The following is a 17,341-nucleotide window of genomic DNA, read 5'->3' on the forward strand; positions in this document are numbered from 1 at the left end:
AATATTTTAAAATATCTAAATCATTTAATTGTTAATATTTAGTTTAACTGAAAATTATTTAGTTAATCCAATTGGTTTGGAATTTAAATACATGAAAAAAATTTTAATATATATTCAGCTCTGAACATTAGCTCCAAAGCTATCTTACTTGTTTACATTGGCCTCTGGATCTCCTTCTGATCTCTTCTGAACATATCTTTTAAACATTTCTTGCATTTTTTGATTTCTCCTTTCCTTTTTGACATTGCCATTACTAGCAATCATTCTCTAAAGAGAACCTAAATAAATATATCCTTTGTAATAAGCTAGCATGGTCAAACAAAATGAATTGGCCACAATAGCCAGAAATGTAAAAACAATTATTCTTAACAACAGTATAGTATGGCAGCTAAAAATGCCAATAAATCTTGGCCATATTAATAGTGGCTGGAGATGTCTCATAGTCCCATAGACCACACCTTGAGGATTGTGTTCATTCCTCAATACAATATTCTAAGCAAAGCATTGACAAACTGGAGGATTCCTAGAGCAAACGGCTCCAGAATAGTTGAAAATTTTTAAAAATCCTTGTTGACTGATTGATTGATTGAAAGGGATGCTATATACGAGATTAGAGGTACTAGGGTGTTTAGCTGAGAGATAACATAGAAATATTAATACTGGATACTGGAGGCAGCTCAAAGACTATCTTTTATACAAAGCCTTTCTTGATCCCCTCAATTTACCAGTGGTCTTCCTTCTCCCTCTTGTGGTTAGCTACTTTCTATTATCAGTATTTGTTTGCTTTATTTAAGGTTTCTTTCATTTATTGTGCCAGTACGTATTAGTGCCTTATTTATTTAGTTTAGTTATTTATTTATTAGTACACAGTAGGCACTTAAATGGTTTTTGATTGGTTGATTGCAAAGCTTGCTGTAAAAGGAATAGGTGATTTGGGAGATATGGAACTGGGAGATAATTAAGAGAAGAAATGAGTAATCTTATGACAACTTACCTGTGCCATAAAGGTGTTCAGCTAGATTCTTTCCAATACTAAAATTCATATGACCTTGAATATTTGAAGGGTTATGATGTGGAAGGAAAATTAGTTAAAGAAGCAGATTTTTGCTTAATAAGAAAAACTTCCTAACACTTAGCGCTGTCTCCAAAGCAGGATTATCTGCCTCAACTTTAGGGTCCCTATATGTACATTCCTATATGTAAAAAGTGGAGGCTCCCTTGTTGGGGATGTAGGAAAGGGGATTCTTTTTCAGACTGAGGTGACAGAAGTGGGGCAGGGTCCCAGACATAGGCTGAATGAAGAGGGATGTTCTGGGAGCATTAGTCTCTGAGCATATCTCATTAGTTAAGTTCCAAAATGTTGAGACAGGAGCTAGCTTTTTTTTCCTGAGCCTACAGAGCTTCCAATACACAAAGGTAGGTTCAAACCCTTACTCAGCAGTCCCAGAAGCCACAAGAGTGACACTCTGGATCCTGAGCTAATTATTCTTGACACAGGGTCAAGCTGTGATTGGAGCCATTCAGTGACCACAGCCCGGAGATGGAACAGTCTCTCTCCTCAGAAATGGCATTGTTTTTTAAGGCATAATGGCTTGGCAATGCTTCTCTCATAAACAGGCTTTCTTGTTAACACACACCTGAAGAACAAGGAAATCATAGCAACTACAATTCCATAGCACTTGATGATATGTTGCAGCACAACTATTAATAGCTCCATTTTACACAGGTCTAAGGCCCAGATTAAAAAGAGAACTTAACCATACTCAAGGTTAAGGTCATTCAGTGCAGAGGGATAAGTCCTAGATCTGTGACTTCAGTGGTATGGGGAACATTCTGATAAGGAAGTATTCTACCCGTGCAGGTCTATACTTTCTTTGCAACTTAGGGTCTTAGAGTAGCCAGGACACTAAGAAATAAAATGACTTGCTCAGAATCACACAGCCAGTTTATTAGAGGTGAGATTGAAACCTGCTCTTGCTGACTGGTCTGGTTGATTATCATTATACCACAATGGTTCCCTCAAATGGCAGAGCTAGGATTCAAACTCAAATCTCTTGGCTCCAGGATTATTGCTCTTGCCACTCCACACTGCCATTATTTTTGAAGAGACTATTTACTACAAAGAAGGAAAGAGGAAAAAAAGAGGGCAAGGAACATAAAACCCAGGGAACCACTGTAGATCCTCAGGGTATTTTGTGAACAAAATAAGGAGGCTGGACTCCCAACTCCCAAGTAACATAGTAGCTTCCAGCCTTAAAATGCTATGCTCCTAGAAAAGTAATAATGGTGGTATAATAATAATAATAATTGACAAATGCTTTCACATGCTTATTTCATTTGTTCCTTATTGCTCAGGACGACTAGCATAAATGTAAATATATATTAATATGCAAAAAAAATTTAGATCAGCACATATGGATATCCAAATATATAAGTGGGACATAAGAAAATAAGAAAAACAACCATGGAAAAAGAAACAAATTAAACCCCCAAAGAGAGTTTAAGTGATATTGAGGGTTCTGGGCTACGGGTCTACTCTAAACTGCACACCTAGCTAAGGAATGTGGAGCAATAAAACTCTTATCTGTTGCTTCTTATTTTGTCCTCTGCAAAACCCCAATCCTATCTGATTGACAATACTTTGCTAAAAGATATCCAGTCTCCTGGCTCCTCCTTATCCTTCTTTTACAACCTTGTAGGCTATTAGCCTGCCAGCTAAGCCCCCAGATTTTGCCAGACTTCCTTAAGAGACAAGCTTGTCAACTATAGCGTAAACTTAAAAGTCACTTTTTTGTGACTTTAAGAGAATCTCTTTGAAGTCTTTTAAACTATGAACCATGACGCTCACACACTCCAATATTCCAGGTCCTATGTTCTGAGATCCTCCTGGATCAGACATTCTATGTTTTAAGGGGCTGGACTTACTCATCTGAAGAGTACATGTTGAAGTCCCAGTTGCAGGCTCCAGCCTTGCATTGTGGAAAGAACACTGGACCTGGAGTCAAAAAGTCCTGGCTCTGCCACTTTCTAGCTATGTATTTGGGCATGTCAATTCCTCTGAGTTAGTCTAGCAGTTAACAAAAGTTTATCAAGCATCTATTATTATGTGTCAATCAATAAACATTTATTAAGTGCCTACTTAGTCCCAGACACTGTGCTAAGCACTGAGAATACAAAAAGGGGCAAAAGATAGTCTCTGCCTTCAAGGTTACAATCTAATAGGGGAGACAACAGACAAATAAATGTAGAAGACAAAGCAATCTATGTACAGAATAAGTAGGAAATAATCGAGAGAGGAAAGGTATTAGAATTAAGAGGGTCAGGGAAGACTTCCTACAAAAAATTGGACTTTAAGCTGGGATTTTAAAAAAAGAAAAGCCAGAGCGGTCAGTAATCAGAGCAAAGAAGGAGACTATTCCAGGCATGGAGAAAAGTCAGAGAAGACATCCAGAACTGAGAAATGGAGAATCTTGCTCCTGGAATAGCCAGTGTCACTGGCTCTGTCAGGGAGTAAGTTTCAAGAAGATTGGAAAGGTTAAAGGGAGCTAGGTTATGAAGGGTTTTAAATGCCAAACAACATTTTTTTATTTAATGCTGGAAGGTGGAAAGGGATCCACTGCTATTCATTAAGTAAGAGTTGAAGTGACATGGTCAAACATGCACTTTAGTAAAACCACTTTGGGGGAAGAAAGATGGATTAGAATGGGGAGAGATAGAAGGCAGGCAGATCATGGTAGTCCCAGTGTAAGATGATGAAAACTTCACCAAAGTGATAGCAGTATCAGGAAGTATACTCAGGAAAGGTAAAAATCAACAGGCTTTGGGAACAGATTGGCTATGGAGGGAACTGATAATGAGTCAAAGAAAACTCCTTGGTCTCAAACCAGATGGACTGGATGGTCCTGAACCCAGTAGGGAAGGTAGGAGGTGGGAAGCATGTAAGAGGAAAGATGAGTTCAATTCAGTATGGGTTGAGTTTAAGATGTCCATTGGACATTTAGTTTGAGACGTCCTAAAGGCAATGGGAAATAGGAGACTTGAGGTCAGCTGAGGTAGTTTTGAGAAGCATCAGCATAGATAATGGTAAGTCTAAGAGAACCTTTGAGATCACCAAGTGAATAGTACAGAGGGAGGAGAGGACTCCGGACACATCCCTGAAGGACACTTGTGACTAAAGGGCATGATTTGGATAAAGATCTAGCAAAAGATATTCTACATTTCATCCTCAATCCATTGGGCCACAGTAGGTGCCTCTAGAGAATAATGTATTTGTTAATCACTGTGTTCTGAGTATTTGGCTAAGGGCTGAGAATAAAAATAACAAGCCAGAAAGTACCTGATCTCAAAGAGGATTAAATTCTAAAGGAAAAGACTACACATAAAAGGGAGCTGAAAGAGGGTGATAAATATATATCCAACAGCATAGGCTGGGAAGCTCTATAGAGGTCTGAAACTGAGAAACAGAAGGCCAACCTTGGCTTATCAAAACCCTGAGTGTTTGCTGAGTGAAATCTCTGTGAGAAAGTAGAGATGATAGTTGGGATGCAGGCAGCATGCCCGGAGATGTGTGCTTGCACAAGGGAGATGGAAGGAAGCCAGATCAGGCCAAAGACCTACCAAAGTCTGTAATGGGGAGTTCATACTTGGTCTCTAGTCTTGATTCTCTCGCATTCCAAACTCAGAGAAACGGAAAGGTTGCCGTTCCATTGTTTTTCAGTCATATCTGATTCTTTGTGGTCCCACTTGGGGTTTTCTTGGCAAAGATACTGGAATGATTTGCCATTTCCTTCTCCAGCTCATTTTACAGATGAGGAAACTGAGGCAAAGGTAAGTGACTTGCTCAGGGTCATATAGCTAGTGTCTGAGGCCAGATTTCAACTTCAAGATGCCTTCCTAACTTCAAACCCAGCACAAAATATTCACAGGATCACCAGCTGTCCAGAGCTAAAGGAGATGCTTAAAAATATTAGACTTTCATCAACTCAACTTCCATTAAGAAGTTCCTAAAAACTCCATCTGGGAGATGTAGGATACAGTTTTTAATGGAATAACAACCAAAAGTTCAACCAAAAAAGGACAACCAAAAGTTCAGCCAAAAGATTGTATCGACACATCAGTCTGTAATATGGACTTATTCTGCTAGTTTGCTGGGGATTGCTTCAAATCTCTAGATAATACTGGGACGCCATTCCTAACTAATGTCAAAGGACCCCATTCTTTATATGATCTACACAACTTTGAAGTAGGTCCTAAAATTAGAAGCTTTTTGGTGATGGAATGAGTCACCCAGGCCAGTGGGAAATCTATTTCTCTTAAAAAAAAAAAAAAGGGGGGAGGGAGGCCATGTTTGAGATTCTCTCATCTTGCCCCCTTTCCCCAACTTGAGGTATTTGTCTTTAACTAAATCCTAACACCGAAAGCACAGCAGTATTAAGATACACATTCTGGTCCTAGGCTCCATCACAAATTCACCATGTAGCCTAGAATACAATAATCCTGAGGAGTCACTTCCTCTTTTAGTTTTGGTCTCACCTGCCAAAGTAGTCCCACAATCCCTTTCAACTCAACACAAACCCTTTCAACAATGTAGAGCTATGTGCCATACCCCAAGGTATCTTCAGGCTCAATGTTCCTAGGTTCAAAGACTGTTTCTAGTTTTAACATTACAAATTATAGGATCTTTTCTCCCTGACATTTCTTGGCAAAACAGTCCCCTCCAGCTCTGTGACTATAAGGACCTTTCTAGTTCTGGCTTTGCCCCGTTCTAAGGTCTCTTAGAAATTGAAGTTCTATCATTCTATGTGATCTTGGACTCTGGCTGGGTCCCAGGAAGACAGGGAGTAGGGATTAATCCCCACACACAATGCTTTCTGACCAGGGAAGTCACAACAGGAGAGGGAATTTTTCTTCTCAGATTGAGACAGAAAGCAGAGGGCAAAATAATAATAATTAATAATAATACATCCTTGTGATTCTGCAGACAGAGCTGCCACCAAGTCAGAGCACTGTGTTCATAGGAAGGGAATCATCGCCACCTGCTGGACCTCAAGGGAAGGGATGCTCGAACCATCCCTCGGTCAGAATAAAAGGGAGTTAGGAGAGAAGGGGAGTGGAGTGCAATGGCACACAAATTGTGCAGGGAAAGCAACCTAGTTCTGATTCAGGTTAGAGCCCAGTGGAGGGAGACAGGCTAACACACTTCTCCCACCTGTTCTCCAATGACTGCTAGAGCAGGTGTGATCTAACACAAAGCTTCAAACGGGGGTTCACAGCCCCACATGGGGTCTCGTAATCGAATGTGGGGGTCACAAAGTTATGATTCATCATCAATCAGTTTTTGAATTGTGTGTCTCTTTTATATACCTAAATACCTGGGGTCACGTAAAAATTCCTCAGGAAAAAAGGTGGAGAAATCCTAATCTAGGAATTCTTTTTTTCCGCTTTATGGATGTCTCTGGCAGTCTGGTGAAGTCTATGGACGCCTTCTCAGAATAATGACTTTAACGTATTTGGGATTACAAAAGAAACCAATTTTATCTAACAAAATAGTTCTTGAAACCCAGTTTAAAAGTCCTGACATAAAAGAAGAGCCCACATTTTAGGAAGACATTTGAAAAAGCTTCTTGCTTCATTCTTATGAAGAAAAATGGTGATATTTAGGTGAGTTTAAGTAGATTAATAAATTATATAACCAAGCCTAAATATGGTCATTCACATTACCATCAACTTGGAGAGAAATCTAGTGAAATGCTTCAAATACCTGCCATTTGTCCTGTGCTATTGGGCATTTTTAAAATGACTCAGATAAAGACACAGATCAAAATTTCAGACTATACAAAATTAAGAGGGAAAGCTGACATACTGGGTAAGTCAGATTCCAAAAAGATCACAACAGACTAGAATATTAGGCTGTTAATAGCCTACGTTTACATACAAATATGATCTCATGTTACCTTCATAGCAATCCTGGGAGGTAGATGCTATTAGCTGCATTTTACAGATAAGGAAACTTGTAAGGCAGACTTGTCCAGGATCACACAGCTATTGAGGCAGAATTTAAACTTGGGTCTTCTTGACTCCAGATCTAATGTTCTGTCCAATAGCTGTCTGTCTATCTAGTTTAATGAAATAAAATTTAATAGGAATGACTTTTATGTTTGAATTCAAGTATAATCTGCATGTCTAGATGATGCATGATAGGAAAAAAGATCTAAAGTTTTTGGTAAACTAAAATTAATAAGCATTAACCATTTTCTTATCTAATCCACAACACCCTGACCCGGCCATCCAAAAAATAATTAATCAGTAATTAATTATTATGTCTACAGACACAATGTGTTCACAGACATAGACATTATATGTATATCCTATATACAAGTATATGTTTCGGGAAGGAGATCTGATCTGCAATCTTTTCACAGGGAACTTTTGGTGAGCAAATTTCCTCTGCCACTGTATATCAGTTTATAAACTTAAATGAAGTGTTCAGCAATACTGAGAAATTAAGTGATGCCTTCCTGACTCTAAGGTCACCTTTTTATCCACTAGGTCACAACTTTCAATGTTTAGGCAGTATCAATATGAGAGAACATTAACACAGAACCTCAGAATGTGGGGCTCCTAACACAGGATTGGATGGTGAAATGTGATTTATCCAGGAGCAGAGAGCAAACTAGGAACACTGCTAGGAATTCCTATTTCCCTCCCTCCTTCTATTCCAATGCTTTGTTCCAATTGCTTTTGAAGCAATTGCATCCAATGGTGCTTCAGTAGTTTCACGCTGCAGTGAAGTTCTGTGGACAGCTTCCAGGAGCTGCCTCAAAGCCAGGATAGACAACAATGGGATGATTCGTCCAATTCACAAATAAACTGATGCTAGAAGGAACTTTTGCCGGTTTTGGGTCTACTTAGTTTGACAAGTAGGGATCAACCACCCCCAAAGAAAAGAACAGTTCCATTCAGTCCAATGAAAACCACAGCTTCCTTCCTTATAATATAAACCAACTTTTAATAATAAAAAATCTATCAGGAATTTAATGAGAATATTATGTACAAGTCCATGTAAACCAGTGCACAAGGCTCATGTCCTTGAGAGCCAACCTCTGCTCCCAGTCCAATGAGACCAAACCATCCTCCCACCCCACGCACATGCCCACTGTGGTGAGCAACCTAAATGGTCTCTTTTTTTCCTCTCTGGAGAAAGGGCCATCACTTTCCCAGTGAGTGCTGGAAAAAGGATCTATTTTCCTCTCAATCCCCCCCAAGACAACATTGAAAAGAAAAGTTCCAAGCAATGACTTGCTCCTCAGACTATTCTGATCTGAAGCACTGAGGCGAGACCTGAGACCCCAAGAACAACTTTCAGACCCCACGTAGTTCATCTTGGCCATTGGCTGAAGAAATGGCAGGTTTAGTTTCCCTTCTCACTCAGCTTCAGCATTTCAGACCCTGCATAGTTATTTAAAGGGACAACTGCCTCGTCTAGGCCTCCAGGAAGCTGATTTGCCACAGGTTTGGAGCAAGCTCTCTTGAAGTGGGGACAGTTAGGAGAGTAGATAGCTCCTCAATTCTAGTAAACTTCCTGGCTAGCTGGCCAACCGAACCAAGGGTATCAAATATTCTGCGCAAAGCAAATACAAATTAAAAATAAATTAAAAACAAATTAAAAGAGCACCTAGGAAGCCTTTATCCTCCCAAACATGGTTTTCTCCACCTGCTTTATGGTCTGACCAGGACTGAGGTGTTAGAGGGCATAATTTGATGGGATGAGTGGGGAAAGAGGGGCAGGGATCCCACCATGTGTGTGCCCTCTGTTTGTTGAAACTTTTTAAGAAGATGCCTAGATCCCACCTATCACAGCTGATACTCTGGGCATTTCTCAATCCATTTATATCATAAAATAAAGTTGTGGCATTCTATCTAATACTGATAAACTGAAACCATTTTGATATGGGGGGGTGGGGGAAGAGAAATCCATCTGAGGCACCTGATGCTTTTTTCCTTGACATTAAACTCTTCCTAAAATCCTAGTATTAAAAGAGTAAAACCTTCATTTTCAAATCACTTAGTTTTGTTTTTAGTAGAACTGGGAAATGTTGTGAAAGCTACATCGTGTTGGTCCCATGTTAAACAATATATCTTTCTTTAAAATTTAAAATCTCAAATATATAATCACACAATAAAAACACCCAAAACCCCAGGAGTGTTATTCCACATAAATAGGTACAACAGGGTTCTTCTGCCATTATAGGGGAAATGGGCCCAGTCCAATGGACCAGACCATCCCATGGCCTTGATTTCCATCCTCGTTTCAGGTCAATCAGGACCGGCTTTGCAGAAGGTGAGAGACAGCATCAGTAAGGGTTAATGCCTACCCCTGAACACTAAGGAAAGGAGACCCATGATAAGCAGTGATTGCGGAATGTATACCAGGCTCTGGGCACAGAAAGAGCTTCTTTCTGGGGAATCTGTGAAGACGAAGAGCTCCAGAATAAATATTTCTTTTCATATTGGAAGGAAACCCAAGATTGTGCCAGACATGGGTTTCAAAAGTGCAGATTGATCAATTTAGAAAGTTGTGTCTTACAAGAGGGATCTGATGACTCCAAGCCACTGGCCCAGTGACCCTGATGGCTCCCTGGATAAAAGGGAGGCAGGATCCTAAGGGAGCTGGGGACAGCAACCACATCTGGGATGACTGGTCAGTGGCAGGCCTGGGCTCTGATTCTCACTGCACCAACTGACCGCCATCCATCGCAGGCACCTGGCTGAAGACGTCCAGCCCCAGGCCAGCTGTCCTTGCCAGGTCTGCGGTCTCTCCCAAGCTCTCCCGGCTAGGCCTGAGAGAGGAAGCACATGTGTAGACAAGGATGGGTAGGAGGGCTGACTCCGGGAGGAGGAGGGGGCTGGGCAGCTTTCAAGTAGTCTGGGCTGTCTTAGAAAAGGCTCTTGGCAGCGGGCTCTCAGCTCCTGTGCCCCGGCACGGGGAGGGCTTGCCTTCAGGGGAGTGAGGTACACCAAGGGTCCTGAGGGTTGGCTCTGCTGAACACTTCCAGGGTCTCCAACAAAGCAAGGGTTCTCGTCCTTTCTTATTTACAAGTCTCCATCCACAGGTGGCTGACACAGTCGATAGATCCTACAGAACAGAATGGAAAGAAAGGTTCTCACTAGGGGCCAAAGAGCCAAAGGGCTGTCTGTTCCCAGGCACCCTCTGCTGCCTCCCTCTCATTCTAGAATACAGGCCCCTGTTCCCTGGGGGATTCAACAAACTCTGATCTTGGAGCCCTGCATCAGGCAAGATCAGGAAGAGGGGAGCTTGGCTATGTCTTTGCCTCGAGGCTCACCAGGGACGTCATAACATTCCTGTGAAGAAGACGGGCCAGGATTGTGATTGCTTTTTTGTAGATGAGTAAATTGAGGTTCAGAGAGACTAAAGTAGCTGGCTGAAGGTCATAGAAGTAGCAAGCATTAGAGCCTGAACCCAAACCCAGGTTTTCTTACTTTAAGTACAGCGCTCTAGGGTATGGCTAGAGATAGGGGAAGGTCATTCTAAGGCTAAGGAGCAGTGAGAGCAAAGGCGGAACACAGAGGAGTTTAGAGCAATCCAGCAAGTATTTCATGTTAACGAATAAATGACAAGATGGAAGTCACTGGGAACAGCATGAGTAAGCTGGTGCTGCTAAGCTCAATGGTGGTTCTGACCAATGGCTAATGCTGAACAAAGGTCTGATAATTCCCTGGAGAAGAGGAATGATCCACTCTAGATCATACTCACCGAGGGGCTCCCTGAGGCATCTGATCCTTGATTCGGAGGTTTTTTGCCATGATTTCTACCCTGGGCCCCTGGTAGATGAGAGAGAAAAAGTAAAACAGAGAGAAGGAGAGAGAGACAGAGAGAGACAGACAGACAGAGAGAGAGAGAGAGAGAGAGAGAGAGAGAGAGAGAGAGAGGCAGAGAGAGAGGAGAGAGAGACAGAGAGACAGAGACAGAGAGAGACAGAGACAGAGAGACACAGAGAGAGAGACAGAGAGACAGAGACAGAGAGAGACAGAGACAGAGACACAGAGAGAGAGAGACACAGAGACAGAGAGACACAGAGACAGAGAGACACAGAGAGAGACAGCGAGAGAGAGACAGAGAGAGAAAGAGAGAGAGAGAGACAGAGAGAGAGAGAGAGACACAGAGAGAGAGAGAGAGACAGAGAGACACAGAGACACAGAGAGACACAGAGAGAGAGAGAGAGACACAGAGACAGAGAGAGACAGAGAGAGAGAGAGAAACACAGAGACAGAGAGACACAGAGAGAGAGAGAGAGACAGAGAGACACAGAGAGAGAGCGAGAGAAAGAGAGAGAGAGACAGAGACAGAGACAGAGACAGAGAGAGACAGACAGACAGAGACAGATAGAGAGACAGAGACAGAGACAGACAGACAGACAGACAGAGACACAGAGAGAGAGAGGAGAGATAGAGAGACAGACAGACAGACAGACAGACACAGACAGAGACACAGAGAGAGAGAGATAGAGAGAGAGAAAGAGAGAGAGACAGAGAGAGAGAGAGAGAAAGAGAGAGAGACAGAGAGAGGGAGACAGAGACAGAGCGAGAGAGAGGAGAGATATGAGGTGAGGTGGTTAACAACCCTACTGGATGGGGGGAGAGAGGAGACAAAAGACTGGCAAGACCCAAACTAGGTGAGAACCCTCCGATTCACAGACACAATGAATCATGGCCTATGAATGGCTGAGATGCTCCCGGGGGATAAGGCAGTCCTGGTGAGAGTGGTACCCCCCTTCCAGCCCCTCAGTGATGCTCACCCCCCCCATTCCCCATTTCTCTCCCCTCAGCAGCTGGAGGTAACAACACAGCCCCAGTGCAGAGGCTCGTCTGGTCCTGGGCACACAGGAAGCCCCAGGTGTCACCACCCAAGGCAATCCTGGTCGCTGCCCTGTGCCCGTGTCTGGTTCCTAACTTTGTTCCGCCAGGCCTGGTCTCACCTGCTTCCTCATGATGTCTGTCGCCTGCATGATGCACTTAGGAAGCAGCCCATGGCTCCGCGCCAGGATGGCCGCCTGCTCTAGGGAGACACTCAGGGTACTCCTGGGGACAGGACAAGGACAAAAGGTGGTGAGAAGCTCCCAGAGCAGGGACCTCCATGCAGTCTCAGGACACAGAGGGAATGTCCCCCTTACTCCCTTTCCCCTCCCCCCTGTAGTGGCCTGGGAGGAAGACATAGAGGAAGCTCTATCTATCTCTCAGGACTTTCCCTGGGACAGCTCTATAGGTATACCGAGCCTCCTATATTCTAGTGGGGCTAGATCGGGGTTAGACCCATTTCATTAAACTGAAATAATCAGTCTTTCTTCCGCTCATCTTTTTTATTGAATCTCGGAGCGCTCTCTGGTGGTTTGGGGGCCAGTCTGGTGGTTCATCAGGTCGGAGGTAGAGAACAGACTGACCTTGCTGAAGGCCCCACTCCCTGGGACTACCCAACCCTCACAGCCCGGACCCTCCTAAGACCTGCAGGCATGGGGGATGGGAGAATGAGGGGATGTGAGATAAGAATATTAGGAAATAAGATGATGACTGCCCTTTACTTTCAAAGGCTAAGCTGGCTAGAAAGTGCCTTAAAGACACACGGGGTCTAGTATATCCATTTCTCCATCCCCATTTACAAAGGAAGAATTGGTCCAGAGTGTGAAAGTAAATAATTCTAGAATATCAGAATAGAGACTTTAAAGATCATTTAAGCAAACTCTTGATTTTAAAAGGGGAACTTCAGGCCTATGTCGCAAGGGGGGTCAGTGTGTGGTACTAGTCCGGTGTTCTTTCTATTGACTCCTGCTGCCTCCCAAGATAATAATAACTATTGTTCGCATTTCTCTACAGCTTTAAGATTCACAACAACCCTATGAGGAAGGTGGTAGGAGTATTAGTAATACTGTTCTACAATTGGAGAAACTGAAATTCATATCAGAATTTAAATCCAGTAACATGTTCTTTGGCATATTTAACATGTATTAGACTACCTGCCAACCAGGGGAGGAGGTGGGGGGAGGGGGAAATTTGGAACAGAAGGTTTTGCAAGGGTCAATTTTGAAAAAAATTACTCATACATGTGTTTTGTAAATAAAAAGCTATTTAAAAAGACAAAAAAAAGGACTTAAATCCAAGCCTTCAAGTGCAGTGCATTGTTTCCACTGATCTGGAGGATCTAGAGGGATCTATTTTGAAAGGATCCTGTTCCTGGACAGGAGATCGCACCATGAGCGATGAAGGGGTGGCAGGCAGGAGACAGGGCAGCCAGGGCTCACCTCTGCATACCAGTGCCACACATGGTAACCTGACAGGCACCCAGGCGGTAGCAGAGCTCGGAAGAGATGGGCAGCAGACCTGCTCCAGGCACGCTAGTGCCGGGCTTCGAGTGCACAAAGGACTTCATCAGGCGGCACAGCTCATCCATGGCATTGATGGGACGGATCAGCTGCAAAGAAGTCAGAGAGTAGTGAGCTTCCCAAAGTTTAAGACTTCTGACCCCAGTTGTCCCGAACCTGGCTTCGGACTCCGTCCTTTCTTACACCATAGGGGACTTTGTGGCACAAGAGTTGGGCAAGACCTCAGATGCCACCTGGTCCAACATCCTCCTCTCTTTACAGATGAAGAGGCTGTGACCTGCCCCTGGTCACACAGCTGATAACAAAATTCCAGAGCCAGAACTCAAGGCTCCACCTCAAAGTCAATGCTGTGATCCTACCACATTGTCTCCTCTACGGCTACTGACCCGAACCTCATTGTTTACTACTACTGCCTTAGAGCTGGAACTCCCCGTCTCCAATCTCTCTCCTATTCACTGCATCATCATGCCCACATAGCCTTCTAAAGCAGTACCTTGTTCCTGTTACCCTTTGTGAGCCCTTGGTCTCCCAGTGCCATCCCCAGCTTGGTTTTCAACATCTTTCACAATCAAACCAACTGCCTATCTTAGTACAGAAGTCTCTTCCATTCCAGCCAGGCTACTGGGAGTATGTTGACTACCAGCAGTAGTTCTAGTTCTTACATAAGAATATGGAAATCCATTATTATGTTTCTTTATAAGAATATAGAAACTTATTATAAAAATGTGGAAATGTTACTATTTCTAACTGTCCCAGGGAGGCAGGCCAGCCTTAGTCCCAATTCCATGCCTTCGCTTATTCCTCCCTTCTATTCCTGCCTTCACCCATACTCCAAATCCTATCAGGAATCTTTCCCTGCTAACTCTAGCTGTTATTTATTATCCCTGACTGCCCAAAGTAGACATTCTGGCTCCCTGATTATACATGTTAGTGGAGTAAGATTTGGGTATTGATTTATACAAGTCTTAAAAACAAGACTTATTTTTAAGTCAAGAGACTGTGAGCTTCCTTAGGGTAAGGACGACACCGGATCCTTTTTTAATATGGCCCAAAGCAGGCGCTCAATAAATATTTATGAAAGACATTTCATGTCCCTCAGGGAAGTCAGAGGTGAAGAAATCCGTAGGAGTAAGAGGGGGAAAAAGGAAGGCAAAAAGGAGGGAGAAAGGAAGAAAAGGAAAATAAAAACCAAGCGGGAGAGAAATACCTGATCAATTTTCACCGCTGTTGCACTGGCATCCGTGGGTAGGTTGGACCTTTCCAGGTAAAATGTCCTGAGAGGGAGTCGTAAAGTGAGAAGTCGCTGAATTAGGACGGGCTTCGAGCTGATGCTTAGAAAGTCTGGCTTTTAGTTCCCAGGGTCACAGAGTATCAGAGCCAACAAATATCCTACTTGATCTAATTTATGATCCGGATTTTATGAGAAGGGGCAGAGATGTCATCCTCTGAGTGGGATGTCCGAGGTGAGAATAGAGGTCCCAAGTCCTCCCCACTCGATCCCTCCCACAAGTGCTCCTCAACCTCCCTCGCCCTGAGGAAACCAAAGAGTAAAAGGTGGCCCCTCCCCGGGTGGAACGGCGGGCAGGGGGCTGCTACCTGAGCCGTCGGTAATACTGCTGCACTTTCTCCAGGGACTGAGCATTGATCTCCTGCTGCAGCTCCTCCAGGAGGGAGGCGGGGGAGCCCCCGGCTTGGGGCTGCCCTTCCAGATTTTCCAGGGCTGGGAAGGAACCAAGGCGGCCGTGAGACTCAGGCCTAGTACACAGGAGTGGGTCCTACCTCCCTGCCACTTCCCCAGCCCCCGACATGGCGCTCGTACCTTTAGTGAAGAGGACCGTGTGCAGCCTTAAACTGCCCCCATTCTCCAGCCGCGTGGGCAGCTTAGAGAAGTGGTAGCTGTCGAGGTAAAACACGACCTTCAAGGCTTGGCGGCAGCCCTCAATATGATAAAAGACATGGGTGTCTGGAGAGACAAAAAAACACGGGGGGAAGGGAGGAGGGTTGGAGTGGATGTCCTGAGACTGAGGAGAATAATTAATCTACTTTTAGCCACGGTAAGTAGCTGGCTCCCCAAGCCAGCGTGGGCATCCCACCATGCGGCCCGGGCCCCGTGCGATCCTGAGCACATCTCTAAACATCTCTAGGACAAAATTTCCTCCCTGTGAAATGGACAGACTCGATTTCTCAGGTCCCTTCTAGCTTATAACTCAGGGGAACAGGTGACCGTGGGGGACGCCACCGGCTGAGGGCTCGCTTCTCCCGGCCAGGGCAAAGCAGCCCGAAAACACTCACTGGTGACAAAATTCTCGTCCAGCTGTTTAAAGGAGAAGGTGACGTTGTCCAGCTCTGGCAGAGTGACCCGGACGTCCTCCAGCATGACGCGCTCCTCCCTCTGGAGAGTGAATAAAGAGAGGAAGCATAGAGGCGGCGCTCTCCGAACAGGGACAGAGCCAGCCTTCCAGCGCCGCCCCTGCGGGCCGGGTGCCCCCCGCTTTGGGCAGGCGTCTGCCACCCTCTCCCTGACACGTAAGCGAGGCCCAGCTTTGTATTCTACGGCGTGGGACGGAAGGACCGAGGATGTCGTCCAGCACGGAGCTTCATTCCCATTGACAGCAAGAGCCTGGGCTTTAAGCTTTGGGTTTTCTTAAATATCTTCCCCAGCTGTAGGAAGATAGGACTAGAGCAGGGGCTCTCAAACTACACCCGGGCAGATGCCCCGCTGAGGACGTTTATGGGCCCGCCGGGTTATGGCAAATGGGCTGAGGGCGGAGGCAGAGCGAGAGGTTTTGTTTTCACTACAGTCCGGCCCTCCGCAGCCTGAGGGACAGGGAACTGGCCCCCATTTAAAAAGCTCGAGGACCACTGGAGAGGCCCGATCTGGCCCACGGCAGGCAGCATCTCACCAGCAGAGGGCAGCGTGATCCTTCTTTACAGATAGAGCTTTGTTTCTCCACAAAAGTACTAAAATATCTCAAACCCCCCGCAGGTTTGCCCACAGCCACCTAGACTACTGGTGCTTTGTGTCGGAGGCACCCACGCTCTCTGGGGGGAAGAGGGAAGGCAGCAAGCAGCACGGAAACAAAAATGGGAGAGCTAGAATGCTCGCTGGAAGAAATCAGGGTAGAAAAGGAGAGAAATGTTAGAGCCAACAGGGACGTTAGGGGACGCCATTGGAGCTAGACGGCCAGACTCCTTCCATTTTTTAAAATAAATTTTTATTTATTTCTGACAATCTTTTTAGTTTTGAGCTCCAAATTCTCTCCCTCCTTTCAGTCCCTCACCTGAGAAGTCATAAATGAGATCAACCATATATGTGGAATGCTGCATCATGTCTCCGTAATTCCATGATGTTCAAAAAAGAAAAGGAAAGTGAAAAAGCCGTGCTTCAGTCTGGAAGCAAAGCCCCGAGAGGACATCGCCGGTCAAGGTGACAAGAGGACAGCTGGCTCACAGTGACAAGGCAGCGCGCCCACCGGCCTGGGGGGCCCCGCGGGTGGAGGGAGAAAAGGCGCGGGCCGGGGACTCCTGTTTCCTGTGATTTGCCCCCGCATGCTACCTCCTCTCGCCTCAAACCCACGGGGAAGATAATAGTTACGGAACTCCATCTATTCTCAATGGCTGCAAAGACCAAAAAAGATCATGGATGGAAAGCACTGCCTCCGAAGTACAACAAACTCCCAAATGAGAGGAGAAAGTTTGTAAATATCATCACTCTCTGCAGGGTCATCACGTCTGCTGGATTCTGGTGGGCTGCTCAGCCCCAGAGAGCCCTCGCTGACCCAGGCAGATGCAGCAGAGCTAAAGAGTAATCCTGCCACCAGGGTTGCTCAATCCTAGAATGGGAGGCCTAGCAGAGATAGTGACTGTCTCCAGACTGGAGATAATGGGATCGGAGTTAGACTTTTCCAGATAAGGAGTCTCAGGTGACCCTGGGAGGAGCTAGGTAC

General features: G+C 44.8%; 1 protein-coding gene across 1 annotated transcript in view; it reads right to left on the reverse strand.

Moving 5' to 3' along the window:
- Positions 1–7,991: 7,991 nt before the first annotated feature.
- Positions 7,992–17,341, reverse strand: part of PREX1 (phosphatidylinositol-3,4,5-trisphosphate dependent Rac exchange factor 1) — a 205,061-nt gene continuing 195,711 nt past the window's right edge. Inside the window, 8 exon segments of the mRNA XM_074288551.1 lie at positions 7,992–10,135; positions 10,775–10,842; positions 11,997–12,099; positions 13,314–13,483; positions 14,602–14,668; positions 14,991–15,114; positions 15,214–15,357; positions 15,687–15,786. Coding sequence (XP_074144652.1) covers positions 10,093–10,135; positions 10,775–10,842; positions 11,997–12,099; positions 13,314–13,483; positions 14,602–14,668; positions 14,991–15,114; positions 15,214–15,357; positions 15,687–15,786 — 819 coding nt within the window. The 3' untranslated portion in view covers positions 7,992–10,092.

This window comes from Sminthopsis crassicaudata, chromosome 2 (genome assembly GCF_048593235.1).
Source record: "Sminthopsis crassicaudata isolate SCR6 chromosome 2, ASM4859323v1, whole genome shotgun sequence".
Lineage (NCBI taxonomy): Eukaryota > Metazoa > Chordata > Mammalia > Dasyuromorphia > Dasyuridae > Sminthopsis > Sminthopsis crassicaudata.